Source organism: Patagioenas fasciata, chromosome 4 (assembly GCF_037038585.1).
Source record: "Patagioenas fasciata isolate bPatFas1 chromosome 4, bPatFas1.hap1, whole genome shotgun sequence".
Classification (NCBI taxonomy): Eukaryota; Metazoa; Chordata; class Aves; order Columbiformes; family Columbidae; genus Patagioenas; species Patagioenas fasciata.
The window spans coordinates 70,387,635-70,413,167 of record NC_092523.1 but is presented as its reverse complement, the minus strand read 5'-3'; the positions used below and the strand labels follow the sequence as shown (position 1 = coordinate 70,413,167).

Here is a 25,533-nt window from a genome sequence, read left to right as displayed (position 1 = left end):
AACAACAATACTATTCAATGATGTTTGCTGTCCTGTATGTGTTTCCATTAGCCATATTAAACTGCCTCAAACTTGTTTTTACAGGTGAAAAACACTTTCCAGTTGTGATGGCAGAAGAAGACGGGGGCTAAATTCCACATGAATTCTAAGAGTAGCTGTGACTAGAATTTTAGATTTTTATTTTTATTTAGGGTAAAGGTGAATCTGCCTTATATGGAATTGATGCCTTTTGTGAGCAATATAATCTCTGATTATCAAACAGAGCTAGCAAAAGCTAATTTTAGGCTAGGCCTTTATGTTGCTTTAGATGTAACAGGAAGAAGCTTTTTTAAATTAAGTTCAGACTTGGAGCCTAAATGAGATTCTGTAGTCCATCTCTCATCTTTGCAAAGAGGGGTTGGAATGTATCTTGTGCCTGAAATTAGCTTTGTCTACTTCTGTACCAATACTGTTGAAGTGACTAGATAATTTTGTGCCTCTTAGGGATCTTCTGTTGTTCCTATCTTTGGGCTGCCACCAAGTCTAAAGCAATTCTTTCGGTAGTTTGGTGGCTATGCTGTACTTCATGTGGCTGACTGTACTGCAGTATTATTGAATTTGATGACATGCACCTTAAGTGGTGGCTCTTCTACTGTTAGAAAGGCTGTTGCAAGGACTATAAGTCTACTGCATAAGATGAAGGTAAGTTGATGAGGTCTAGAAAATCAATGTGAAATCTGCAGTCATGATTTTGGTACATATGCCAATGTAAAGCCTTCAAATGTATTACTAAGTCAATAAAGATACATAAAATTTCACTGCACGTAATTGCTGCTTCTGTACAAGACTACTGATAACCAAGACTAGAACCTTGTGTTCTTTGGACTAGTGATACATGACAAACTGCTCCTGGGGATGCAGCTTTTGGTAGCTGGGCCTAATGTTTGTGACTGTGGTTTCAGGCCAAAGCAGTGACTCTGGGCAGTTTTCTCTAGTTGTCTGGAAGTCATATAACTTTAGTTGGAGGTTACTGCTACAAGTGAGAAATAGTGATGTTGAATGTAGCTGCTTTTTCAATTCTGGTTGCTGACGAATCTTTCAGGCCATATTCAATAAAGTAGTATATGGAGCTCTAGTAGGTGGTGAATTGTTGCAGAATTGGACAAGATAGGTGTTCTACTTACAAGTAAAACTGGTGTAGATAACATCCATCTCTGCTGGCGCAATGTCTTGTGGAATATCTTCCACTTAAAGGATTTTTTTTGCAAATTATTTGCAAGATAGTGTTTGAAAGGCCTGGGAAACAACATGTGAAGCTAGAACAGATCAAGCATGCAGTGCAATGTCTGCTGAGAACTTGGCAACTGAGGGGTCATTCTAATTTGAAGTATATGGGGGAGGGGAAGTGTGGACTTCAATTACAGCATGGATTAGATCCGAGGAAATAACTTCCGATGGTCATGTTATTCATGATGGAACAGGCTGGTAGGGAGATTAGGGAGCTGTCATAGGAAACTTTTTTCCTTTTTCTTTTTTTTTTTTTAAAACCACGTGCTTCTGCCACTGACAAAGTATAGCTGAAGGTATATTCTATGTAGAGCTATAATAAGGGGACTACACCTGTTCATTTGGTGGTGTGTGATTACTCTTTAATGGCTCTGCATACAACACTATCATATGACATCTTTACTGCTTAGGATTTGAAGTTTTGCCTGCCAAGTGTAGCCAACAGTCATAAGAATGTACTGTGAATTTTCTGTTCTTATAGAAGCATGGACTTGAGTAGTAATCTAGGTGCTTTTAGAAAAAAAAAAAAAAAAAAAGGGCATCTGTTCTACAAGGGCAGTTATTTTCTTGCACAAGCAAATGCTGGGCAGATGGTGGCCAGGACAACTGTTGCTATCCTGTGGACAAGGTGTGGGTGAGAAAGTGCTAGCGCTGTCTGCAGGTGTGATTGCTCTCCTGGCAGGTCCTCTTCTTGTGAAGTGGCTTCCTTAGTTTTTTAGGTCAGGTTTTTTTTGTGTCTGCCTTTGATCCCATGAAGAAAACCAGGTGTTGGCAGATACAAATAGGAAGAAGCAGGAATAGGGTTGGGGATCAGCTTCTTAAGGGATTTAGAATGCACTAAAGCAATATTAACACAAAGTACAAAAGTCAAGAATGTGGCATGAAGGTCTGGAGAGAAGCATTTTTCTTTTGTCATCAGTGAAAGACCGGAAAGTTCAGGCTTTTTGGTGTTGGCTTTTATCTGCTATATGGCATTGTACTGATGTGGTTCTCTGATGTGTTGTCCCAAACCCCTTGAATTTTAACCTTTGCTTTTGTCAGACAACAGCTGCCTTTTTAATCTGTTTTAACAGTTTCAGTGCGTAATAACTGAATTGGTGTTTTGTTTTTTTTTTTTTTTTAGCAAGTTGCCTTTGAAAATTGACTGTGCTATCTCTCTACCTCCTATCATGGAGGATTCTTTTGTGTGAAACTATAATTTAGAGGAGGATCACGTAGCAGTTCTAATAGTCCACTGTGTGAGCCAAATGATGAGGTAAGTGGTATTTCCACTTGAATGGTCATGAGTCCCATGATCTGTCAGGGAGTAGCTTTAAGGTTCTTGGGAACAGGTGGTGGCAAGCAGGTCACAGGCTGGATAAATTGGCCTGGTGCCTTGAGTTGGCCTGCAGATTAGATTTGTGAACATTCAGTTTTGAGCTGTTCATAAAATATTTAGAACTCGAGAAGATGAAACAGTGGGTTTAAATCAAGAGAAGGAGAAACTATTTCAAGATTATAGTCAAGTACAAAAGTAAGAACTGTAATGTTTGCTGTGGGCATCTTAAAAGTTTTGAGTGCTCTTAGTGAGTCATCACCTTTACTGTGAAGCTTTCCATGAACATCCAGTCACATGCACAGAGGGTAGTAAAATCTGCTTTCTCTTAGTACTTGGCTACAATAGGGTGGTTGTTACAAGATGTGGCTTTTTCATTTCCACGTGGCTTAAGACAACTTGTTTATCATAATTTCTCTGTAAACTTAATTCCCAATCTATTCCTTTTGCATATTGGCTCTTACATTTATAAATGTTCCTTTTTTTTCTGTACCTGGTTCCATCTGCGGTTATGTCCAGTGCCTCACACCTCACCAACTTTCACACAACCCAGTCTTTTCTTTTTTTTCCTTTACATTGCTATAAAGGTAAATATTCCACATTTTAAAGTCATCTTTCCAGTTTGTGGTTGCTTGGTGTTGCATTTGCAGGAAGTTACATGATCAGTTTCTGTGTTTCACAGAAAGAAATGGAATAGGCACTGCTGCATGTGAGCAGGTATCTAATGTGTAGGTCTAAGGTAGGTCTTGTCTCTACTGCCTCAATTAACTGTGTTTGCTGTTACCTAGCAGCTTGGAGCACAAACAAAAAAATTATTCTTTCCAGATACCAGAGACTACCTGTTTTCTGGGTTATTTCTTGTTCTGCTGTCTACTACTTGAGCCTAATTGTTTTAGTCTTCTTGTAAGTTGTGTTCAGTGATGGACACTCTGAAATTATAACAGCATTAAAATCTTGAGTATAAATATTCTAGCACTTGAAAGCACAAAATACTTGCACTCACACTGAAAAGAATGGAGAACATTGACTCAGGACTAACATTTTAAAATATAAGCTACTATAGTGCTGTGACTTTTTTCTGGAAATAAGACAGCTGAGGTTATAGATATTCTGCGTATAATTATCATAAAATGGGTTTCTCTGTGGTCTAGTGCCTGTATGTAACGTGCCCTCTGAGAAATTGTTCAGGGCTGAGATAAATTCATGTTAAATAGGCTTTGTGTGTTAGTTGCAGTAATGATTCTGTTATTTGTTTCTGACATCTGTATAGTCTCTGGAAAATGGAGAAAAAAGTTAGGAAGTTCAGAGGTACTGCATCTAACTATAAATCTTCACAGTGTTGGGGAAGTTGGCTGGATTACACATCAGTGTCTAAAATGATCATCTAATCTGGAAATAGAAGTGCTGAGTGTTGTCTTAGTTCCTGCCACTGTGAACACTGAGACCTCCTTAATACAAGAACCCATTAGTGTAGGCTGAAAACCATTTTTTTCTGCAACGTTGTATGTATTAAAAATGTTAGAAAAGGGGAAAGCAGCAAGGGTCAAAGAATCTTAAGCAGTTTTAAGAGTATAGGATTAACTTATTTATGACCACCTAATCAGTCTAAGTTAAAGCACACAAAGCAGTAGGAATTGCATTGTATAGAACAAAGTTCTATCCCTCAGCAAATGGCCCAAAGCCTATATGCATTGAAGAAAATATTTTCAAGAGCACCATTTTTCACTTACGGAAGCTCACATGAAGTTTACTCAGCTAATGTTCCTGCAGCATCTGCTTGTACATTATCCACAGGATTAATGTATAAAAGTTAGTCAGTGTGCCAGTTTTTATTGTATACATTTACATCATCAGGCTCATTGAACAAAAATTAGAATGGCATAACAAAGATGATTTTATTTTATATTAGAAACTAAAAAGACATGCTCTCTGCATGAAAACGGTAGTGCAACATTTTAAAGTACAATAAAGCATCCTATTAAAAGAACAAAACTAATGAACTACTGTACTAAGTCTAAATATTTACTACATTTAGTATGCAGAGTTGTTTTTGTTTGTTCCTCCCCTCCCCTGTATTGTATTTGTTGGTGGAACTTCTAAAAGAAAATTATGATTTCCCCTGTACACAACACATATTGCACTATATAGCCTACTTCACCACAAGTTTCAAAATAATGGGTCTTCTAGAGCAAAGCTTTGATGGTACAAATTGATACCTTTTGACATATTTTCTTCTCCTTTAATTAAAAGGGATAGGTATAAGTAAAAATAAATGGTTTTAAAGTTGACTAGCAGAGTGTTTCACATAGGTATAACAGTAGATGGTCACAGTACTATGATTTTATTAAGTTTTTAAGCAAAATATTTCACACTATTTCAAATAGTGTGTAATTACAGAAAACTAAAATATATTAAAGCACCTCACGTACCAGTTTAGCACCAGTTCCAACAAGATATTTAAACTAGTCATGACACTTGAAAACTAAGTTTGAGGTCTGAGAGAAATTAAGAGCAAAGTCTTTCATAACATGGGCTTCCACAAGTCATTGTCATTTTGTATGTAAATTGAGTTGTCTTAGATATTTGTTACAACACCAGAGAGACATAGAACCATACAGAAATGAATGACTGCCCACTTACAACATGAATACGAGCATCCCACTTTGTTCACAAAAGGCCACACATCGTCATAGCCGGAGTGTATGGGGATAGGAAACACAAAAAAACAGTCACTTGTAGTCACAGTTTGTACAGTCACTATGTGGTGAGACACATCTGCAACACTTGTCACACTGGAGTGCTTCATGGCACACAGAGCTTTCGTTTCAGCTTTTTAAGAAGCTTGTTTGTTAAGATAATATGTAGAGCACACAGAATGGTCTTTGACGGGGTCGCAGAGGTACCACTGAACTCTCCTGTTTCACTCTTGACTCTAGTCTCAGATATTTTTAAGACTGATACTCATTAATGTTGCACTAAGATAATAATTATTTCCTCTGTTCTGTGTGATAAGTTCAATGCAGTGGCCCTTTCTAAAAGGACAGTAAATTGTTTTATATTTATCTTGTTCATCAAGAGTAACTTTTAATCAGTTAATTTCTATAATAATCCATTAATGTTTCTATAAAGTTGGTAACACTATTTGTAAAAGGAGTTAAATGGAATTAAGATGTCAATTCTATAGCAGTCACCGAAAAGTATCTAACTCATAGGTATTTCTAAATGATATTTAGAATAGGAAATGGTATTAAGGACCATATGACTGAATTTTTAATCTAGTGTCATAAATCACTGTGAGAAATCTAAGTAGCTATTAGATAAAAGATACACAAGTGTTCTGCAATTGCTGGTTTCAAATAATCTCATCTTTCCTGTAAGATCAGTCTGAACCAGTGTTGCAACTAAGCAGGAGAGAGTTGTCTAAGCATTATCTTGTAGAAAATAGTAGTTCAAGACTTTACAGACCTTTTCAGACAAGTATTGTCTCAACACCTCCAATGTTTGTATTGTACATACTTCCAACTTTCTCTTGTAGGATTGGCAAAGCTTCTTTGTGTTACTTGAGTAAAGCCCCTCCAAGCCAGCAATGAGAGCATTGGATATTTGTTAGTCTGATATTGTACTGACAGCTAGTGGTAAATATGAAAAGTAAATTCTCTCTGAACTGCTGTATGTACTAAAAATTAGGAATTTCAGAAAGAAGACAAATTGTATTTTTCTAGAAGAAAGGAAAATAAGAGGTCATTTGTTTTTGATCTAGCTCTTGCAACTGTGCAGGATGTTTGCAGGGAAACTAACTTGCAGTGTACTACCTGTTTTACTTGGGAATGTATTTTATGCACAATAAGCTGTGAGAACATTTATCAGAATAGCTGTGGATCTGATTATTTACCGTTATTTTCCTTCTAATGGTTAATGCATATGCAGAATTAATCACCAGGAGTCAACCTGTCTCATTATCTAATGAAACATGAGTCAAAATTAGCGGGCTGAGTATAAGATCATAGGAATAATAAGATATCAGTCAAGAAGTGATTAAACAAACTAGACAGAAGATTAATTCTGAGATGAGCAAGTAATTCTAGAGAAGTTCAGAACATAAATAGCTTGGAGTTACTAGAGTCTTCCTGTGGGCAGTGAATCTCATAGTGAACTCTCCAGCTGTCCTGCTCCAATGTTACTCTAAACTGGCTATCATTTTTCCCCTTCTTTTAAATACATGGTAACTTGTTCATGCAATATAAACTTCCTCAACACAGAGGGATTTTGTTTGGATAGTAACCCGTAACTGGAAAGGTTGTGTGTATACAGCTTGGATTTAATGAAGAGACATGAATGTGTCCATTTCCACCCACTGTGGGCCCCAGCTGTGCACTGTCTATGCTGTTCAAGTTGTCCTGCCTCAAACTTTGTTAACAAAGTTTGTTTTTCATTACGGATGTTCATAATTTGGTCACACTTTTTATCCAGGGTACAAAAGATGATACTTTTGTGTAGACACCTGGAGAATCTTTCACTCCACAGCCATAGCCCCAGGAGGTCACGCCATACACAACCCAACTTTCCCCTGGGCGTTCACACATCAGTGGTCCGCCACTGTCTCCTTGGCAGCTATCAACACGTTTCTGTTCCTGGACATTTCCAGCACAGAGCATTCTTCCTGTGAATCTTCTTTTGTAACGCTCTTCACATACCCTCTTGGGAAGTAAGGGGATGGCAGCTTGTTGTAATGTTCTTGAATAAGCCCTTCCTGAAAAGACAACACAAATTGTTGTATCATTATGAAACATAAAATGGAAACATAAATATGAGTTAATCTAATCTTTGCTGTCAGTCATTCACACTGTTTTGTCATTAAATGACTCAAAATAAGACTGTTGAAAAAATATGCTATGCATTAAATATAACACTATAATACTAGGTAGATATTTGAAATATGGAATATAGAGGCTTTTTTTTAAAAACAAAACCAACACCTTTAAATGTAGCTTTATTCCTCAGTTCACTGGATCTTTACAGTGCCTGGGTTTGTTTTGTTCCAAACACACTTTGTTTATTTTAGAAGACTATATACCCTAATACTTGAATAGGGAAGCTATTTGGGGAATCTTGAGACTAAAGCTGTAGAAACACTTCATTTCTAAGTCACCAGTTCATATCTAGTCTAGCTCAGCCTGACAGGTGCTTTATCCTCTACTGGGTTACAAGTAAGTACACACAAGCTTGCTTGTCACCTCAACTGAGGAGCCAATGTTACCGAGCCCAAGTATGCTCTAGTAGAGATCGGCAGAATTGTTTGAATCTTACAGTCATGGTAATTTCTATGTACCAGGGTACTAAAGAGACTCCTGACCAAAAGGAATCCTAATTTTGCAGGAGTGACCAGAACCTGTCCTTCAGTTTTCTTTATTTTTAGTGAATCCTGCATTGTATAAGCACTGATCTGCTTAAGAAATGTCAAGATTTAAATAATTTGGCTTTTTTCTATAGCTTGCACCTCCTTTTCAGTTGCAAACATGCGAAATTAAGGCAAATGGTTTGGGGATTTTTGGTGTTTTTGTTTGTTTAGGTTTTTTTGTTTGTTTGTTTAAGTAAAATCTGAATACTTACAAAGTAAGTATGATTCATACAGTAAGTGTGAAATTTCAACCAAAGTACTGCAGTGATATTATTTCTTACTGTAACTGAAGTAAATTATTACCTTGGCTAATGCAAATTTGCATAGATGTCATAAGTAAACAATACTGCATAACTTTCACTGAACTGTATAAAAAAGACAGAGCTAGGCAATGAATTAGCAATTGTTTTTAGCAAAAAAAAACACCCTACAAGTCTATCTCCTTTATTGTAGTACAGTGACCCAGACATCTGTGTACACAGATTAAATGCATGTGAAGAGGAAGAACTGTTATTTGGCCTTGCCTCCTTGCCAGTTTGAATGAGTCAGTGGAACAAAGGCTCAAGTGTGGTTGCTCTCTTGCACTGTATTCAACACCATGAAAACATGAAAGTAAAACATGGTTGTTAATTTGTAAAACATGTAAAGGATGATGACATTTAAAGAGAAGAATCTTGTACTGACCTGGAAAGTGACAAGATAGCTTGTTCCAGAAGTCTGGATGGCAGATTACATTGTGATTCTTGCAAATTTTGGCAAGATATTCTCTTATTTAAATCTGATTGCTGATTGAAAATGTCAGTGGTAACAAGAGACTAAAAATGTAACTTTGAATTCTATTGTGTGTATATTTTCTATCCATGTTTCTATAGAAGTAGTGTAATTTAAATAACCTTTCTAAAATACTAATTGTACCTACCTTAAAAAACTTAAATATATTAGAGCTGTTAGTTATTCTGAGGCAAGGGATGATAAACTGCTGCACAGGGTGTGCCTGGCAACAAATAAGCTTTTCATTCATGCTTGTCTGTGTTAATGAGGCCATTTTAGTGACTGGTTCTGTGATTTACAGTGACACGGTTAATCGCCACTTCTCAAACACAAAATAAATTCAGTAAACAAAGTGCTGTGGTTCCTGTGTAAAGATCAGGAGAGAAAATACTCACCTATATGAAAAGAGTAAGATTGCTCTATTTTGAGCATTTCTTATTTTAAGAATTAGATTATTTTTTTTTTAATAAATAAGCAGCCTCAAGTAATGAGAGCGGTGGGTGGAAATCATCTAAACATTTTTACCTGTGTCACCCCATCCAGTGATATAACAGTTCGGAGCAGTTTTCTGTGGTCTCTCTCTCCTTAATGGCAAACAAGCAGGTAAGACGTGGGTACTGAATCTGGCACACTGTTCCTCTGGCCCCTGTAGCCTCACCAATGCAATGTCATAGTCACTGCTGTTGGGCTTGTACTCTTTATGCATCACAATCTGCTGGACTCCAATTTCTTCCTCATACTCTTCTGGTACCAGCGTGTGATAGTCTCCAACTCGCACAGCATAGTTCCGTGTGTTGTTGCCATACCTAAGATTGAGGTGAAAACAAATAGGGCTGACTCATGCAAAGTCAGGTCCTAAGCATGCAGATTTGATCAGTGTCTTTATTGCTGATATAAATAATGATACCAAAAGGTTTTTGTAAAGAGTAAAAGTGCTTTTTCAGATGTTTAGATTGACAGTCAAGTGTATCCCAAAGAATATAAAGGAAACTTTTCATGAAGTTTCAGACTGAGCTATGTTCCTTTTGTGTATTTTGACAGGCAAGGTTTCTTACAGCCATCTGCTGTTACTGGCATTTATTTCAAAGGTACAAGCAAGGTGTGCACCATAAATGTGTTTAGTAAGGGCAGCAGAAATTGCCAGTAATTAGAACGAAAATCTGAGTACTAACATGATTATGATACTACAGATAATTACAGAAATGAAAACAGTATTCAAGCTTACTCTGTAGTTTGGCTGAGAAATTTTTGAGGCTTAGATAACTTTATAAAAGCCTCTTATAATAACTGAAGTAATAATAAAGAAAACAAAGCATAAGTGCATTACAACCACCTATTGTCAGTGACAGAAGGCCTGTAAATCTCAAACTTGCTTTGCATCTATATGACCCGAACTTCTTTAACGTCATTGTCTAAATGGTAAATACCTTAGAGATGATTAGTGTGGCTGTAAAAAAGGATTTTCTGTGCATGCCTTTGGAGATTTTGGATTACACGAAACACAGCACTGCTCAGAAAAATGCAAACAAGGGAATATTGTTGGGTGTGTTTATTTATTTCAAAACCTGACTAAACTAACCCAAATATTTTTCCTTTGCTCCCTTTCCCTCATAGCCTTCAACAGGAAATTTGTAGTATGTGTGCAGAAAACAAGCTACAGTGTTCTATCACCTTCTAACTTGTTTTTTTTAATACTTCCCAGTAATGTGCTGATCTCCATAGCTCACTAAAGGTTGCTTTGGGAGCAGTAGGCAAAGCAGGAATATTACAGTTTACTTCTGAACAATATATAACTGTACCACTGAATATGTCTTCTAATGGTGGGTTGTATTCCTGGTTTTCTGCAAGGCTTTCTTTGTCAAATTCTGCATTTCTTCAAGTATTCCGTGAGTAAAATTTCACTGCTATGCTTGTAAGAAGAGGTGGTTGTAGGCTATGACCCAACATCTAGGAATCTGAAGATGACCTCCTATATAGGAGAAATGAATTCGCTTGTCTACCAAGAAGCTTTTTCAGGTCTTCCTCCATAGTAATTTGTGAAATACTCTCCAGGTACTGTAGGTTTCTTGTGGCTGGAAATCGAAATTCTATAGCAGCTTGAAGTGAAGAGATGCAACTGACGGAGACTTTTTGAAGTTTACAGAGGTGTTTAAAAAAGTATTCATACTGATTTTAGTATTGGAGGGAGAACTGAGAAAAAATATTTTGTTTTCTACCAAATACATTATTTCCTCCTGGGGGAAAAAAAAAATAGCTCAAGAGTTTTTTTAAATTTGTGGATCAGTAAGTTTATCTCAAAGATTAAGAAAAAAACCTCTTTGAATGTGTCACATTACTAGTCTTTCTGTTTTGACCACAAAAGTGCTGGTATTCCGTAAGTTATTGCTGAATGGATGTTCATTAGGAATTTCCGATTAAGAAATGAGAGCATGCATAGGAACAAAACATCAGAGAAGGCAGAAAATGAATCCTGGGTCTCCAGGTGTTTTGACTCTAGTCCTTTGAAGTTTCTAGAATGAAGGTATTTATTTGTATGCTTTTTTAAAAAAAAAAAAAAAACAAAAAAAAACAAAAAAAAAAACACCAAACAAATCCGATGTTTTAAAAAACAAAGCTCACTGAGACTTCACAGCTGATTCTCTTCCTGATAAAATAAATGGCAAAATTCTATGGAAGTAGGATTGGCACCTGATATATTGCTTTTATTTTTCTTGCTTATAAGGAGGTTCTTCAGGGTAAGAAATGCTGTTCAGTCTTCAGTAGTTTCTGGAGTTATATACATCTATCTGTATTTGGCCATCTGAAGTACGATATCAGTGAAACCCTGAATTCTGCACCCCTATAGGTTGTCTGTCAAATCCTTGCTATCTGCTGCCTGCCAGGAATTTCTGGTCTGACAGTGATGAATCCTTCCTGGGTCACTGTTGCCACACAGCTTACATCAGAAAAGGGCTGATCTTACCATACTTTGTCAAGACACTTAGTATACAATTGTCAGTCCAAACTACTATTGTTATTACTCTGAGCTATGATGTGGGAGCCAGTAAAAATATAATCTGGCACTGGCAGTAAAACAGGAATTTTTTACAGCAGTGATGTGATCTGATCTGTGGCCTTGGGCGAGTTTCTTTTTTGTTTGTTCTTCTGCCATCTATTTGGCTTTCCTTAATAGAGCAAGGAGTAAAGCTACACACATCATCAATGTGTTAATATAATATATAGTACAGGCATTTCTTAACACAGTTTTCTTCTAGTTTTATTTCTGTGAAAGTGACTTTTTTATTAATAAGTTGTGCATCTTTGCAATAAAATGCTTGGTACATTTCTGTGCCAGTTTGTACTGAATTGGTTTTATATATTTGTTTGTTATTGCTTCTGGGAATTTTTAGAAACTATAATTCAGAGTTCAGTTTAGCACGTTTACACATAGATAGACTTGAAAGCAAATTTTCCTGGCCTGTGTGCAAAAATTTCCAGTAATGCTTTGGCAAAACCATAGCATTCAAAGTTAGAAATATATTTTTATGTAAATATACAAATTAGGGGAAAAGTATTTTTTATTCCTTTAGTTATGGGAAATATTCAGGAAATTAATCTGATTCCTTAGTTTAATCTTGTGTTCTGCAGAAAGTTATATCAGCAGTTCAATATCTATATATATGAAATGGTAATTTGTCTCTTCACATGGAGACTATATAACCTCATAGGTAGTGTATTTCCTAAAATTGCAGCTTAAAGATTTCTGAATTGTTTGCAGGAAGAGAAACTACCAAATCAAGGGCAAGTGTAATGACCACTTTGACTACCTTTTTCATGGAAGTACCCGTAATGTTGGTTGTTCAGCAGAAAGCACGCTACTGTAGTATTATATATAAGGCAGTTTGAATATGCTATGAAAACCAAACTGACAGACCCTGGCAGCTCATTTTATTGTGTAAGCTAATCAATACATTGGTCCTCTGTGCAATTTGAAAAACAGATGAATAAAACATGCAGCTGTAGATTGTTTTACATACTGACAGCACAACTTCTGTGCCTTCTCCAAAGTCAACAAGGTGAGTGTAGAGACTGAATGGTCAGGGTGTACAGTATCAAACAGTTTTTCACTTTTACAAAATCTATTTACAGAACAGACAGAATGCTCAGAACGTAAAGGGTTTAGTAACACTAAGATTTTACAGCCAATTAAGTACTTCTCTGGTGTCACCTCTTGTCTGGGCAAGATTACAAACAATCTTGGCTGATGCATTAGCCAACTCAGTAGGATTTATTTTCCTCAGAAACAGAAGCTGATACAGAAAGTACTTAACTTCCTATTGGAGTAAAATGGAATTATTATTTTCATTTGAATTACTCAAATTTATATGTAAAACTCCCACTAAAGTAAATGGAAGAATTGTTCTTGTTACAGACATCTCAGATATGTTTTTCTGCTCAAATTTCATAACTGCATGATGACATACCACTTAAGAACCTGTGATAGAGCAGCTGAGCCCAATAAGTACAATGATGCAGTTTTCTTTGCCAGTAAGTGGTACTAAATAGTTTAATAATTTTTGCTACAGTCATTGTTTATAACTGCTGATGTCATTGCCTTTAAAAGCTATCATAAATTGGATTCTGTATCCAATCTGTACTGGATTCTGTGTTGCTAGGTATGATCTTTGAATGTTTGAAAGTAGAATTTTAACAGGTTTTGGTACACATCTGAGTGTCATTGGAATACAAATTTACAAGGTCATTAGCATTAAATATGTATTTTGCCTGACCTAATCTGCCAAAAATATTTCCAAAAGGTCACTGACAATACTCTCTCATAATTTATACATATGGTTTGGGCCTCTGCAGCAAATCACATCTTAGTGCTCTGCTGCTAGTTTCTGCATTATGAGTGCTTCTTTACCTTCAGTAAATATTTGTCCATCTAAGTTAAGCATTGTGTACATTGACATTGTTTTTGTACATATGAACAAACACAATCACAGTATTTTGCAGATGTGTATAATCAGTAGTCCAATGGAAATCTGGCTCTCAAATAGAAAAAGGTAATTTTAGATGGCATTTTGCTCTCCTGTAAACCATATATCAGATAGTGTAGTAGAAAACTTGCTACTTCTATTTAATGTTATGTCCTTGATTTTGACAAAAGGAGCTGTTTTCCCTTTTATAGGTTCCTGCTGTTTCTCTGTGTTATGTATGATAGTCATTTATAGCAGAATATTGAAGAAATGAGTTCCAGGAAGGTTTATCTTAATTAGAAGTACTGATTTTAAACATTTAATAGAATGAGAAGTGCTGCTTCTCATGCAAATGTATGAAACTTTAATAGGTACAAAGCTTCTAGAGAGAGGCTTAATGAACAGCATTTGGACATATTTACCATATTTCTGTGCACATTCACATAAATAAGTCTTTCCTAACTAATTTTTTTTCATCTGTAGACAATTGTATTTCTTCCCCTCTAGTAGCTGGTAATTGCCAAATGTGGAAATACTGTAACAGAGTATCAGTACCCAAAAGGCAAAGTTGTCTAGCTCGGGGGTGTCCAGTGTTCCTCACCTGATAGTCACCTATGAAATGGCAGAGTCACACACATCACTTTTGAAGAGTGGAGTCTGGGAGTGCTTCAGGGGTGCAAAATGATGTTACTTCCAGGGCATTACCCCCCTGTTGCATGGCTGAACTGGGCTTGCCTTTAAGCTCTAGTGCAGCCTGCCAGTGTTGACCTTAGCACCTCCTAGCAGGTTCATTTCTCAGCCAAGTGGAGGCTGGATTAGTAATCAGCCACCGTGCTATTATCATCCTGCTGCCAGTCAAGTGAACTACTGACATACAGGGCACATCTGAATTCACTTCACCTTTGAGAAAACTGGATTTTAATTCTGGGTTCTGCTTTGGTTTCTGTTGTCTTACTAGGTATTTGGTTCCACTGTGCTTCATGGTCCCTAGTTGTCAAAACAAAATTACCAGGACCATGTTGAAGTATAGATGGGCATTCAGAAATGCCTAAAGAAGCAACTAAGAGTTACATTATTAGAAGAGCACAATGTTCAAGTAACACAGTATTTCTAAAATGACATAATGGTAGTTATGATTTCCTTCTTTCTATGCCTCATTTCTTATTATCCAGTTTGTGGGTTTTTTGTTTGGTTGGTTTGGTGTGGTTGTGTGTGTGTTTTGTTTTACCCTTTTTTTTTTTTTGTTAGTTGGTCGGTTTTGGTGGTGGTGTTTATTTGTTGTGGGGGAGTGGGTTGTTTCATTTTAATGTATAGACCTGCAAATTCCCTATAGCTGTCAGAATCACTCAGGACAAAACTTGCTAATAAGATGGGTGGGTTATAAAAGGAAAAATAGCTTCAAACAATTTTTGATCTTAAATTATGTGTCTATGAAATTATAGAAACCAGTAATGCTGCTATACTCCTGGAAAACTATTTCTATTGTTATGCATAAAATTGTATTGAATTTTTATCCATAGTGCAAATGAGCTCATTTTTGTTATTTAAATGGTGTTCCAATTTCCAGGATATGAGAAATGGTATACTGGCCTTTCTCTTGTCCGTCTGTGGAAAATATTTGAAGAAGGCGCTTGATCTATAGATAGCTCTTGGAAACCTAGCACCTTAAAAATCACTCTGAGATCATTAGGAAGTTCAGTGCAGTCTGTCTAATGTCAACTCTGAGCTAAAGGTGCCTTCTCTCCTTTACAGTAAACAGTAGTGGGTCCACAGGCTGCCAGAGTTGCATGCTTAGATCTAGGTTGCACAGTTTTAAGTGCAACATCTGTGGTGAAACAATACTTGGGTCCCTGAGACCACATGCAATAGTTTTAGGATAGCCTGGAGAGATCCTTGAGTGGCTGCACCAGTCTGGAAGTATCACAGTGTCCAGTGCCCCAGCCATGCTGCTGCTCATCCACACCCCTCCCTCATCACCGGGGTGTTCAGCAAAGCTGCCAAATTGGCAGCACGTTCAGTAATGAGTTGGAGCCACAGTTCTGTAAGCAAGCCATTGGGAAGAATAGATAATGGATTGCGAGGAGTGCTTACTGTAAGAATGCACTGCAGCTGCAGCAGGACAGTGACTACCGATGTTTCACTGAACTCTTTGTAAGTGTTCTAGAAGAGCTGGGTAACTAAGATCTTGATTTGCACTTAGTAAACTTAACTGATTTCCTGTGACTTCCCCTTTTCTTCCCTTGACATAAAATAACAAAAAACTGACTTGCTTTCAATCCTTTAATCAAAGGCTTTCTTAAGAGTTTAAGTTGCATCCTTAGCAGTCACTGTAGACATGATGAACAGGGAAATAGGAAACCATTTTTGATAAAATTTAATGATAGCAACTAAAGGGTTTTCATAATTCTCAGAAACAACTGGGACATGAGCAGAAGTAGGCAGAAATTTTGTTTGAGCATTTCAGCTTGAAATATTACCAAGAAAAGTCCTTAGTTATTTTTATGAAACATGAAAATATGTGCATCTGGTGCTAGGCAAAGGTAAAAGTATACCTGACTCTAGTTATTAGTGAGCAAATGGAAAGGTATAAAGTCTGAAGTTGAAACATTTGCAGCCCACTTAAACAAATTCTAGTAAATATCATCAAAACTCCAATGCCATTCTTCTACACTTTTATTCCAGCCCATACTGCAATGTTTCATAAGGATTCCAGTGAAATAATTGCTCTCAAAAGCTTATAATATTAGACCAGCTTCCTTACTGTGTAAGTTCATGCTTTTATACTACAGTAATTTCATCAGCAGTGAATTCCTGATGTCAAAAGTACTGTAGAGGGGATATAATAAAAACTGAATAGGAGAATTATCAGTAACAGATTATCTGTTTCTGCAAAAATTGGAAAAGACATTTAGAAAAGCTAGATACTAGTTTAACACTGAGAATTGCAGTAGTTGTTAGAACAATTAGATCAACTGTGATTTACAAGTGAGTCTAAGTTTCAAACCAGTTGTTAAACATATGGAAAGGAGTTGACTTTGGCATAGTTGTATTAGATGCCAGTGTCAGAGGATTATACCAGTATAACCACTTAGGCCAATATTTCTTTGTTGAAGGGGATGGGACCTTTATTTAAGTGGCTGCAAAGCACAATTCTTTTTGTATTGTAGGATAATAGAGTAAGGCAGTTTCTCAAACCTATTTGTGAAGAATAAGCAAAACGGCTCGGTCTCACTTGCATCCAGTGTACAGATTTACTTTCCCATTAAATTCAGCAAAATACATATTAATGCTTTACCCTAAAATGGGTTTTGGAGACTAGTTCATCTATTCACTGCCGTGTTACAATAAAAATATCTATCACTGCCAATATCTATCATTATCAGTAACTTGAAATACTACAGTTCCTGTGTTTGTTTCCTCAGTTGTCTTCACTATAATCTGAAAGTCATAAACTACAGTTTTGCTGCAACAGAAAGTTGTGTTCAAATGTCAGAAGTATTGTCTATATTTTGTTATGGAAACACTCAAATTGTGAATATAAATCTTGTGAATGATAACCAGAATAATTTCAATGTGTTAGGTTTTTTGTTTGTTTTTATTTGAGGGGAAAGAAGTTTGTTTGGTTGGCTTTTTTAAAACCAAAGATCAACTCTTCAAACAGTTTTCAGTGGGCTTGAATGGGCATGTTTTTGCCTATATGCAGAACAAGAAGATAGTTTGAAAAGACATTTCACTGTTGAAGAGAGACCTACCTTTTAAAGCAGTGTGCAGCAGTGAGGACCCAGCAGCTGCTGATGAGAGTAGCACCACACAAGAGTCTTCCATCACCATGAGAAGATTTCAGTCGGAGTGCAACCTGCCATGGCCAGCCGCCCCTACAGAGAGCATAAGACATTGTGTTCAGGGTACAACAATGGAAAAATAAGGTAGCTTGTCGGTTACCTTGAGTGTAAATCCTATTTAGTTTCTTTGGCTGACTTAGCTTACAAACCATGTTATTTATTGAGTAACAGTTGAGAATACCTTTATATTCCTGCAGCATTCTGAATTCGATTTAACAATGGTCAGGATTACTTTACAAATTGCTTGTGCATCCAGCACTCTGAGTGCTTCCTTCCACTGTCAATTATTTTTATTTTCCCGTCTCGGATTTCATTAATTGTGCCAAAGACACATTCTATGGGTTCCTTGCCAAATACCATCCAAGTCAACAAACCAGAAATTTCCTGTTAACTGGATATGGGAAAGAAAGGAATTTCTTCAAAAGCTTGAACAAGTGTCCTTTCCTGTCTGTGTTAATATTTTTGTTGGTTCTGAACTGTTTGAAAAAGGAAGCTGGCAGATCAAGAGGTCTAAAGCAAGTGTAAAATCCACAAGTAATAGATTAGCATCATTTTTCATCCTGTGATCATCTGTTTTGTATAGTAGATCTGAGATACATATTTGCAGGACTATCAAGACAGGATGGATTATTTTTCACCAATCTATTAATAACAGATTAGCAAAATATGGAATCAGAGAAATGAGAGAGATGCACCTGTAAGCAACAGCAACATCCAGGAACAAAGAACCGGTAGGCTTAGGTATTTTCTGAGTACTGTCAACTTGAATAGGTACAAGAGCTGCCCAGGATAATCTAGTCCAGTATCCTATCTCAGAGTTCCCAATGCCTGATGTTTTAAAGTAAGGTGAAGGAATTTACTTCCCATAAAGTATAAAACAATTCAGAATATGGGATTTAATGTCTTTCCAAAATAGGGTAATTTGGACAGCTTTGGATTTCCTGGTACGTAAGTATCTTGTTCCTTCTCAAACTTTGTCAAGTTCTTTGTCTTAATGAATTCTTTGAACTATGAGGTCTTCTTTTGACACTTAGTGTCTTTTTTTGAAGTGGATTGATTTATGCTATGCAAGTACTTTGACACAGGTTGCACAACGACATGTAATAATACTATAAATGCATTTTTTACGATTCCTTTAATAAGATTCAGTGAACAAATAAATATTTGTGGTTACTCACAAGTTAAGAAAATAAAGCCTGGACTTCCTATCATAGCATCTAGTAATAGTAGTAGTATTTAGTTAATCTATCTATATTAGGTGAGTGTAAATATGTCATTAAAAGCTAAGAACAAAGTGTTAACAAAAAGCCTGGTTGTACAGCTGTCTCATCATTGGAGAGGTGTATATTGTGGAGGAAAATGAGATCTTGAGCAGTGAATGACCTCTAAGCCTTTCTTTCAGTGTAGGTAGCATTTAAAACTTTGTACTATACTCATAGCTCTCTTCATATAGCTAACATCCCAATATAAGATAAATTTGGAAAAAAGTAAAATGGCTATTTTAAAAGTAAGAAATTTAACCTAAGCAAGGACTAAACCTACAAGCATTACAGATTTTCAACTAATGCTGCAAGTATTTATCAATGAATATGTTTTAATTTCCTACCAAATTTGCTTTGAGTGTATTTCTATTTCTACCTCATTACAAGACCAGAAAGAAAGAAACAAATGAACAAAACCACAAACAAACCAAACAAACCAACCAAACAAAAAAAACCACAACACCCTACCCCACCAAAAGAACACCAAACAAAACAAAGCTACAATAAAAACATGAATTAGGCAAATAAATGTCTTTATATTGTCTTTACCAAATATTTACCGTAAAGAATTTTTCCCACCAATTATTCGCTTTTGTCGACGATGTAGTAACCTCAATCCACAAACAGAAGCAAGAGAATCTGAACCAGAAAGGAAGATGTAGACAGCATTAAACTCAAAATGAAAATTAGGCAACCTACAATGAGAGTTAACTAAAAGAAAAACAAAAAACAACTAAGACTGTGGTTATTCTGTTTCATGGTGCTTTTTAATAACCAAATTTTGACTGGTAAAAATACACTGAATTCTGTCAGACCTAGAAATTATCAGAGATTTTTTTGACTGTGATCACAACAGCGCAATGTACACATTTGTGCTCTGCTCTTCAAGTGTAGGTTTTTTAATACACTTCTTCCTTACTTCATGTAAATGACAGCAGAACTTGGCATGCTCCATAGGTTTCCGTCCTCAGCTGAAGATAAGCTATACCTTGAAAAGCTGAAAGTAGCTGTCTAGGGATTTACATTGTCATGTCTCTGGTAGAATTTAAGAAACATGGCTACTGTAAACTATGCCAGACCAATAGCCTGTATCATTTGAGTAGTCTATTATGATTCCGTCGCACAGCTGGCCCAGCAAGAAGATCACTGAGCGTAAGCAGAGAGGATTCCCACCATTTTTGTTTCCGTAATTCTTTTGGTATAGCTGTTTCCTCTGCCAGGTGGGATTGTTTACATCCGTTTGTTCCTACCATGACAGTTCCTCACCCAAACCCTTTGGTCTGCTACTCACAACAGGGCTTCACCTTTATTGCTGTTTGCGGGGGCCATCTTGCTGAGGTGGTCACAGATCACCCCCGCGTCCTCGCTGTGCCGGCAGTTGTGCATTCCAATGTCTTGTTTAATGCAGTCTGCCAAGGATCTCTCATTTCCTGTGCACTTCACGTTATCCACATGGATCGGGCCTTTGCCCTCCCCAAAATATGCCATTGTCCTTGCTCTAGCTGGACCTCTGGAAACAGAGCATATATTTTTTGATTAAACATTATTCTACATTTTACTCAGCTGAAATGTTTCAGAGAGTGAACTGTAAAATGAAGACATTGAGATTTTATTCCAAGTCCTGTCACCATTTCACTTGATGAAAACTTTTCTCCTCGCTTCTGTTACTCAGGTAAGCAGAAAAAAAAAAAAAAAAAGTGTAACAGAATTGCTACAGTTCATTAATGTTTAAAATGTACTTTTATGTTTTTATTTAGAAGGTTCTATGCAGAGTATTTTACATTGTAATGGCATTACAAATATCTATAAAAATACGTGAAAGCTGCTTTTTCATAATCTCTTTAATCCTCATATAAAATCAGCATCTGTGAATGCTAAAAATAATTTGTTCTGGTTTGATTCCCTCAGAAAGATGGACCCGTCAAATACAGTATGCTTGTGGTGTAGGAGGAGCTATGATTTACAGATCTATTAGAATATTGATAGTTACTAACATATTTTGTTATCATCCATTTTTAAAGTGCACCCAACAGCTGAGTTCTAAAACTGCAACATAATTGGAGAGGCTGAACCCAGTTCAGTCTTAGCACTCCCCTTTTCCTGGCAGGAGCACAGTACTCAGTGTATGTGTAGCATTTTCATACACAGGCCTCAAGGCATTTTACAAAAGGTCAGTATGATACTCCTATTATTCTATAAGGATGAATATCAAACCTAAGTATTTGAAAGTCAGACTTAGGACATTTTATAGCTTGTATGTAGTGCCATAAAGCTTCAGCAATGATTATAGTGTCAGTGGTCTGAATAAACTTGTTTGAATGATAAACGTTTTTCCCAAATGAGGGAGTGAATGAACAAACAAACAAACAAAACAACAACACACACCCAAAAAACCCACGTGAATTTTGCATGTAAGCATCTCATTTGATAAATTTTGTGATAGATTTTTCTTTTCACTACTTAGGATAATGCTTCTTAATATATAAATAGATGTTTTGTTCTATACAGTTTACAAGTCAGAAAGAATCATGAACAGGAGAGCACCCAACTGGCTGTACAAAGAAGTGGGGTGGGAAGCCACAGCCGCCTCTAGGTGTGTCTGAACTACAAGGTTATGTATTGGTTAAGAGCAATTTCCTGTTATTTTATTGTGATAAGAATACATTGAATTCTAGGTAACTAAAATGTTGCACTATATCACATATTTCTGTTTTAAAGGATATGTATATTCTAATGGACAGTACTTCTATGTATATGAAAGCGTAACTGCATGTGCAATTAAATGCTGGAGCAGAGAAAGAGTTTAACAATGAAGATGTGTTAGGCAAGATGGTATTTCTCTCCCTTTACACCTCTTTTTTTTTCTCTCTCTTTATAACTGCAGTGTTGGGGAAGATAGGTGACAATGGCATAAAGAGTTTGTCTCTTCATCACCTAGGAGAGGAATTTTGATTTGTCCTATCATTTTCAAAGCTTTGTCATACTAGAAGCGTGGCTGGATCAAACTCAAAGAATCCAGCCCTCCACTGCCTATATCCATATAATTCAAGCATGAAAGTAATACAAGCTTCCTCCTTTTTCAGATTTGCACATAGAAAGCCTTGCCTGTTTGGATTTTTTTACCACATATTGACGGGTAGGTGGGCAGGTTTTCTAAGTAGGGAATGTTGGTTTGAATGCATGAATTGTAAAAAGCCAGGAAAGGGAAGCATGTAAAACATCTGACAGAGATGATACAACAAGGTCAACTGTCCTTACACGTTTTTAATTTCCATGGCTGGCATGTATTTACCAGATAATCCAAAACCTATCTGACTTTGGAACCAGTATAGGACAATGTTTGCCTAATGAGTTTAGTATTATTTAACTTGTCAGTCACAAGCAACACGTCTCATCTTGATCCAAATATTTTTCTTTTGTAGATTGTACTCTGATTAAAGATAACTACAAAAAAATGCCAGACTCTCCAAAACCTGTGGGTAGCTGTTGTGTCCATGTATGGTATTACAAAACAGTGAGACAGTACAGACACTAGTTGCAAAATCTTACCTCATTTTGGTATCTCTATGTCAAAAAAACACAGTTTCTGCTTTAGGGCATTGGTCTGAAGTTCCTCAGGATATTGAAAACTACTTTGTTGTGAATTGCCACAATAAGCTTTCCCAGAGAAGTATTTATTACAGTTTAGTATATAATTGTCTCTGCAGACTCTTATCAGCTACTTAATAGGGGCACTGCCTCCACTGGCTTACCAGATAAATCTCAAGAATATTCTGACATCTATGAGGTCACATATGTAAATATTTTAGGTGAAAGAGATATAGAGCGACAAAGATGGAGGGAACTTACTGAGGATGGATTGCAATGATGCACTGGCATGAACTGAACTGTGGGACTCGTGTTGCAGTGACTCTCCACACCTTTAGATGAAAACTAGCTGACTTGTCCTGTGCATCAGGAATTTCTCAGTTTGCTTGCACCTGCTATGAAACATCTGCCCATACCCACTCTTAACAAAAAAAACCCCACTGTTTAAATAGAATATCTATCAGGAAACAAATGTAAAAATCATCATGTTCTTGAGCAAGGAGTGCAGCTTAATGGAAAAAAAAAATAAAATTCATATAATTGGGAAATCTCTACACGCAGAAGCGTTAAGTCTTATGTGTGTGTTATGTGCTGGAATGTGCTCTTATAACTGGTTTTAGTGCAGCATTAACAAAGGTGTATGTGTCCTTAATTGCTGCTTTCCAAGACAGCTATTTAAGCACAGATGACCATCAGAGAAACATTTTTGCTTGCTCAGATCTGTCCCTAGGGAGAAGGGTGGATTCAGGTCTTTTCTCAGACACAAGGCCATACATGATAACTTGCTGAGCTCTTCAGATGCAGTATTACTGCTAGACATAGTATGATTAATCAGGAAATCCAGTTGATTAGTGTGGATGGCCAGCTACCCTAGGTCTATTTCTTTTTCCTGTAGCAGATAATTTTTTTGAGCACTAATGACAAGATATTTGTTCATTTGTTGTGTACATATGTGTGTGCTTGTATGTGTGTTCTTATAAGCCTGTCCTAAATGAAAGGCGTCCAGTGTTACTGGGCCACTTGGTTCACTAAAATGCAAGAGATTCTAAAGCCCTCTTTTGCTCTTTACTCATTCTATCAAAATACTTTTGTATGTTAAACCAAATCACATAGTAGATAGTTCTTCAGAAAAGGTATGTGTTCTCTTAGTGCTTATCTTACTACAAATATACTTTGATTAGGGTGCTGTTAGTTATTTTTATGTTTTCCTGACTGGTTTTAGTCAATAAATCACGTTGTTTTCTAATATTCTTTGTATTATGTTTTACTAACATTAATCATGGATTTGACAAACTGGCTTAATCTTTAAAATTAGTGTTTCCTTGCACCTAGTCATTTTGCCAGTTCACGGATTCTCTTGTTCTCATCTCAGAAATGAACCATAGTAAATGGCTGAGAATGTTCCAAAACAGGATTTTGTAAAAAAAAAAAAAGTACTGACAAGCATTGACACTGTGAATAATATATACACGAAAAAATCAGTCTGTTTTCTCAGTGTTTGTCCTTTGCTTACACACGTCTTCATTTTTAAGAAGGCAGTCTTTTCTCCCATTTGAACTAATAAACATGTGGGTTTGTGTTTTGGGGTTTGAGGGGAGGGTGGTGGTTTTGGTTTTGGTTTGGTTGGTTGGTTGGTTTGGTTTTCCTGAGGAATGTAATGTGGATCCAAGTGTATTAAAAAAACAGTAGGAAAGACTTGGGAATTAAACAGTCTTCATGAAAACTGATGTCAACTTCAGTATTAGGTGCTTTTTGAGTTCCTCCCAGGAAAAGTTCATAATGTGTTTATTTCTAAAGAAACAACATTCATTAACCCTCAAGCTCAGGTGCATGAACCCAGGAGCCCCAGCCTTGCTTTGGAACAGCCAAGTCACTACTGAATGTACTATGAACTTCAGCAAAAAGATCTGTGCATGAACTTCTAGGCCCAGAAGCAATTCCAGCTCATCAGTGCACATAATGGCACACTCAGGTTTGTGGAATGCAACTGTCTAGACATAGGGTCACCAAGATCTAGTGTTTCCGACAAGCTATCCCAATTTCTGGAACCTAATTTTAGATTTCTAAAAAGTGTCTGTCTTTAGTCCTTCAGGAAACGTGTGTTGTAATGTATCCTATAATCTTAACCCCCCTGTTCCGACATGACACAAATTGAGAATCCAGCCAACTATCTGTCCTTGCGGAGATTTAAAAACAGAAGGTGGGATTAAGTGGTTGAGTTTGATCATCTGAGACACATAAAAGGCCAGAGAGGCTAAGGGTGAATGATTCAGTGGGAAATAATACAAGTCAGGTTTTGTAGTTTTGAAGCCATAGTCTACTGCTACTTATTAATATGTTTTACTATAAGAATACCAGGAAGTTTTTTAAAAAGCATTATTATGTGTTCAGATATAATCTGATGATTTTTGTTTGCACAAACTTTACATTGTTAGATACGACACAGAGATAACATGATTTGTATTTCTTGAGCTCAAATTTCTTTAGAGATACACTCAGAGAAGACATTTCACCAGCTTCCTGATGTGTTTCACTAATGTTCTGAATATTTTTCAGCTCATAGTAGTTCTGCTACTTATATGTGTGTCTTACAGGTGTTGTATCTTTACTGCTCTTAAGTATCCAAAAAAAAGAAAAAGTGCATGTGAGTGATGTAAGCCTGATTAAGCAACGTGGTTCAAAAGTCATACAAATACATTGCAGTGGTTTTAATTAGAAGGTATTTTTGTCCTGTCAGGTCTATTCCTATATTAAATTAATCTAATTCAAATTACTCTCATGTAGGCTGAAGCCATAATCATTTGTATAAGTTTTATCAAATCTCCCAGCTACATTGAGTCAAGCCAGATCAGTAAACGAACCAAAAAACCCATGAAACAAGGTATTCAGCAGCTGGTGTGCCTACGTCTGAATCTGCAGAAATCATATCCGCACCTTGTGACAGTGGACACTGACCTGTTGCTATTAATATATTTCATTACAAATATTAATAGTTATGTTAGAACCTATAAGGATTTCAAAGTCATCATTAAGCTTCACAAAAGATAAATATTAACAATATGCAAAATTATACCTTTCGATGAAAACAGATCAAGAGCTCTTTAAAACAATACAACCATTACCCCTGAAATTT

At 36.5% G+C, this 25,533-nt stretch overlaps 1 protein-coding gene across 2 annotated transcripts in view; it reads right to left on the bottom strand.

Moving 5' to 3' along the window:
- Positions 1–4,385: 4,385 nt before the first annotated feature.
- PRSS12 (serine protease 12) overlaps positions 4,386–25,533 on the bottom strand; it is a 45,647-nt gene continuing 24,499 nt past the window's right edge. For both annotated transcript variants that reach the window (XM_065836841.2, XM_065836842.2), the window contains exons 9-13: positions 20,117–20,322; positions 19,373–19,451; positions 17,461–17,583; positions 9,276–9,556; positions 4,386–7,331 (exon numbers count right to left, since the gene is read on the bottom strand). In XM_065836841.2, coding sequence (XP_065692913.2) covers positions 7,024–7,331; positions 9,276–9,556; positions 17,461–17,583; positions 19,373–19,451; positions 20,117–20,322 — 997 coding nt within the window. In that variant the 3' untranslated portion in view covers positions 4,386–7,023. The remainder of the gene's footprint in view (positions 7,332–9,275; positions 9,557–17,460; positions 17,584–19,372; positions 19,452–20,116; positions 20,323–25,533) is intronic.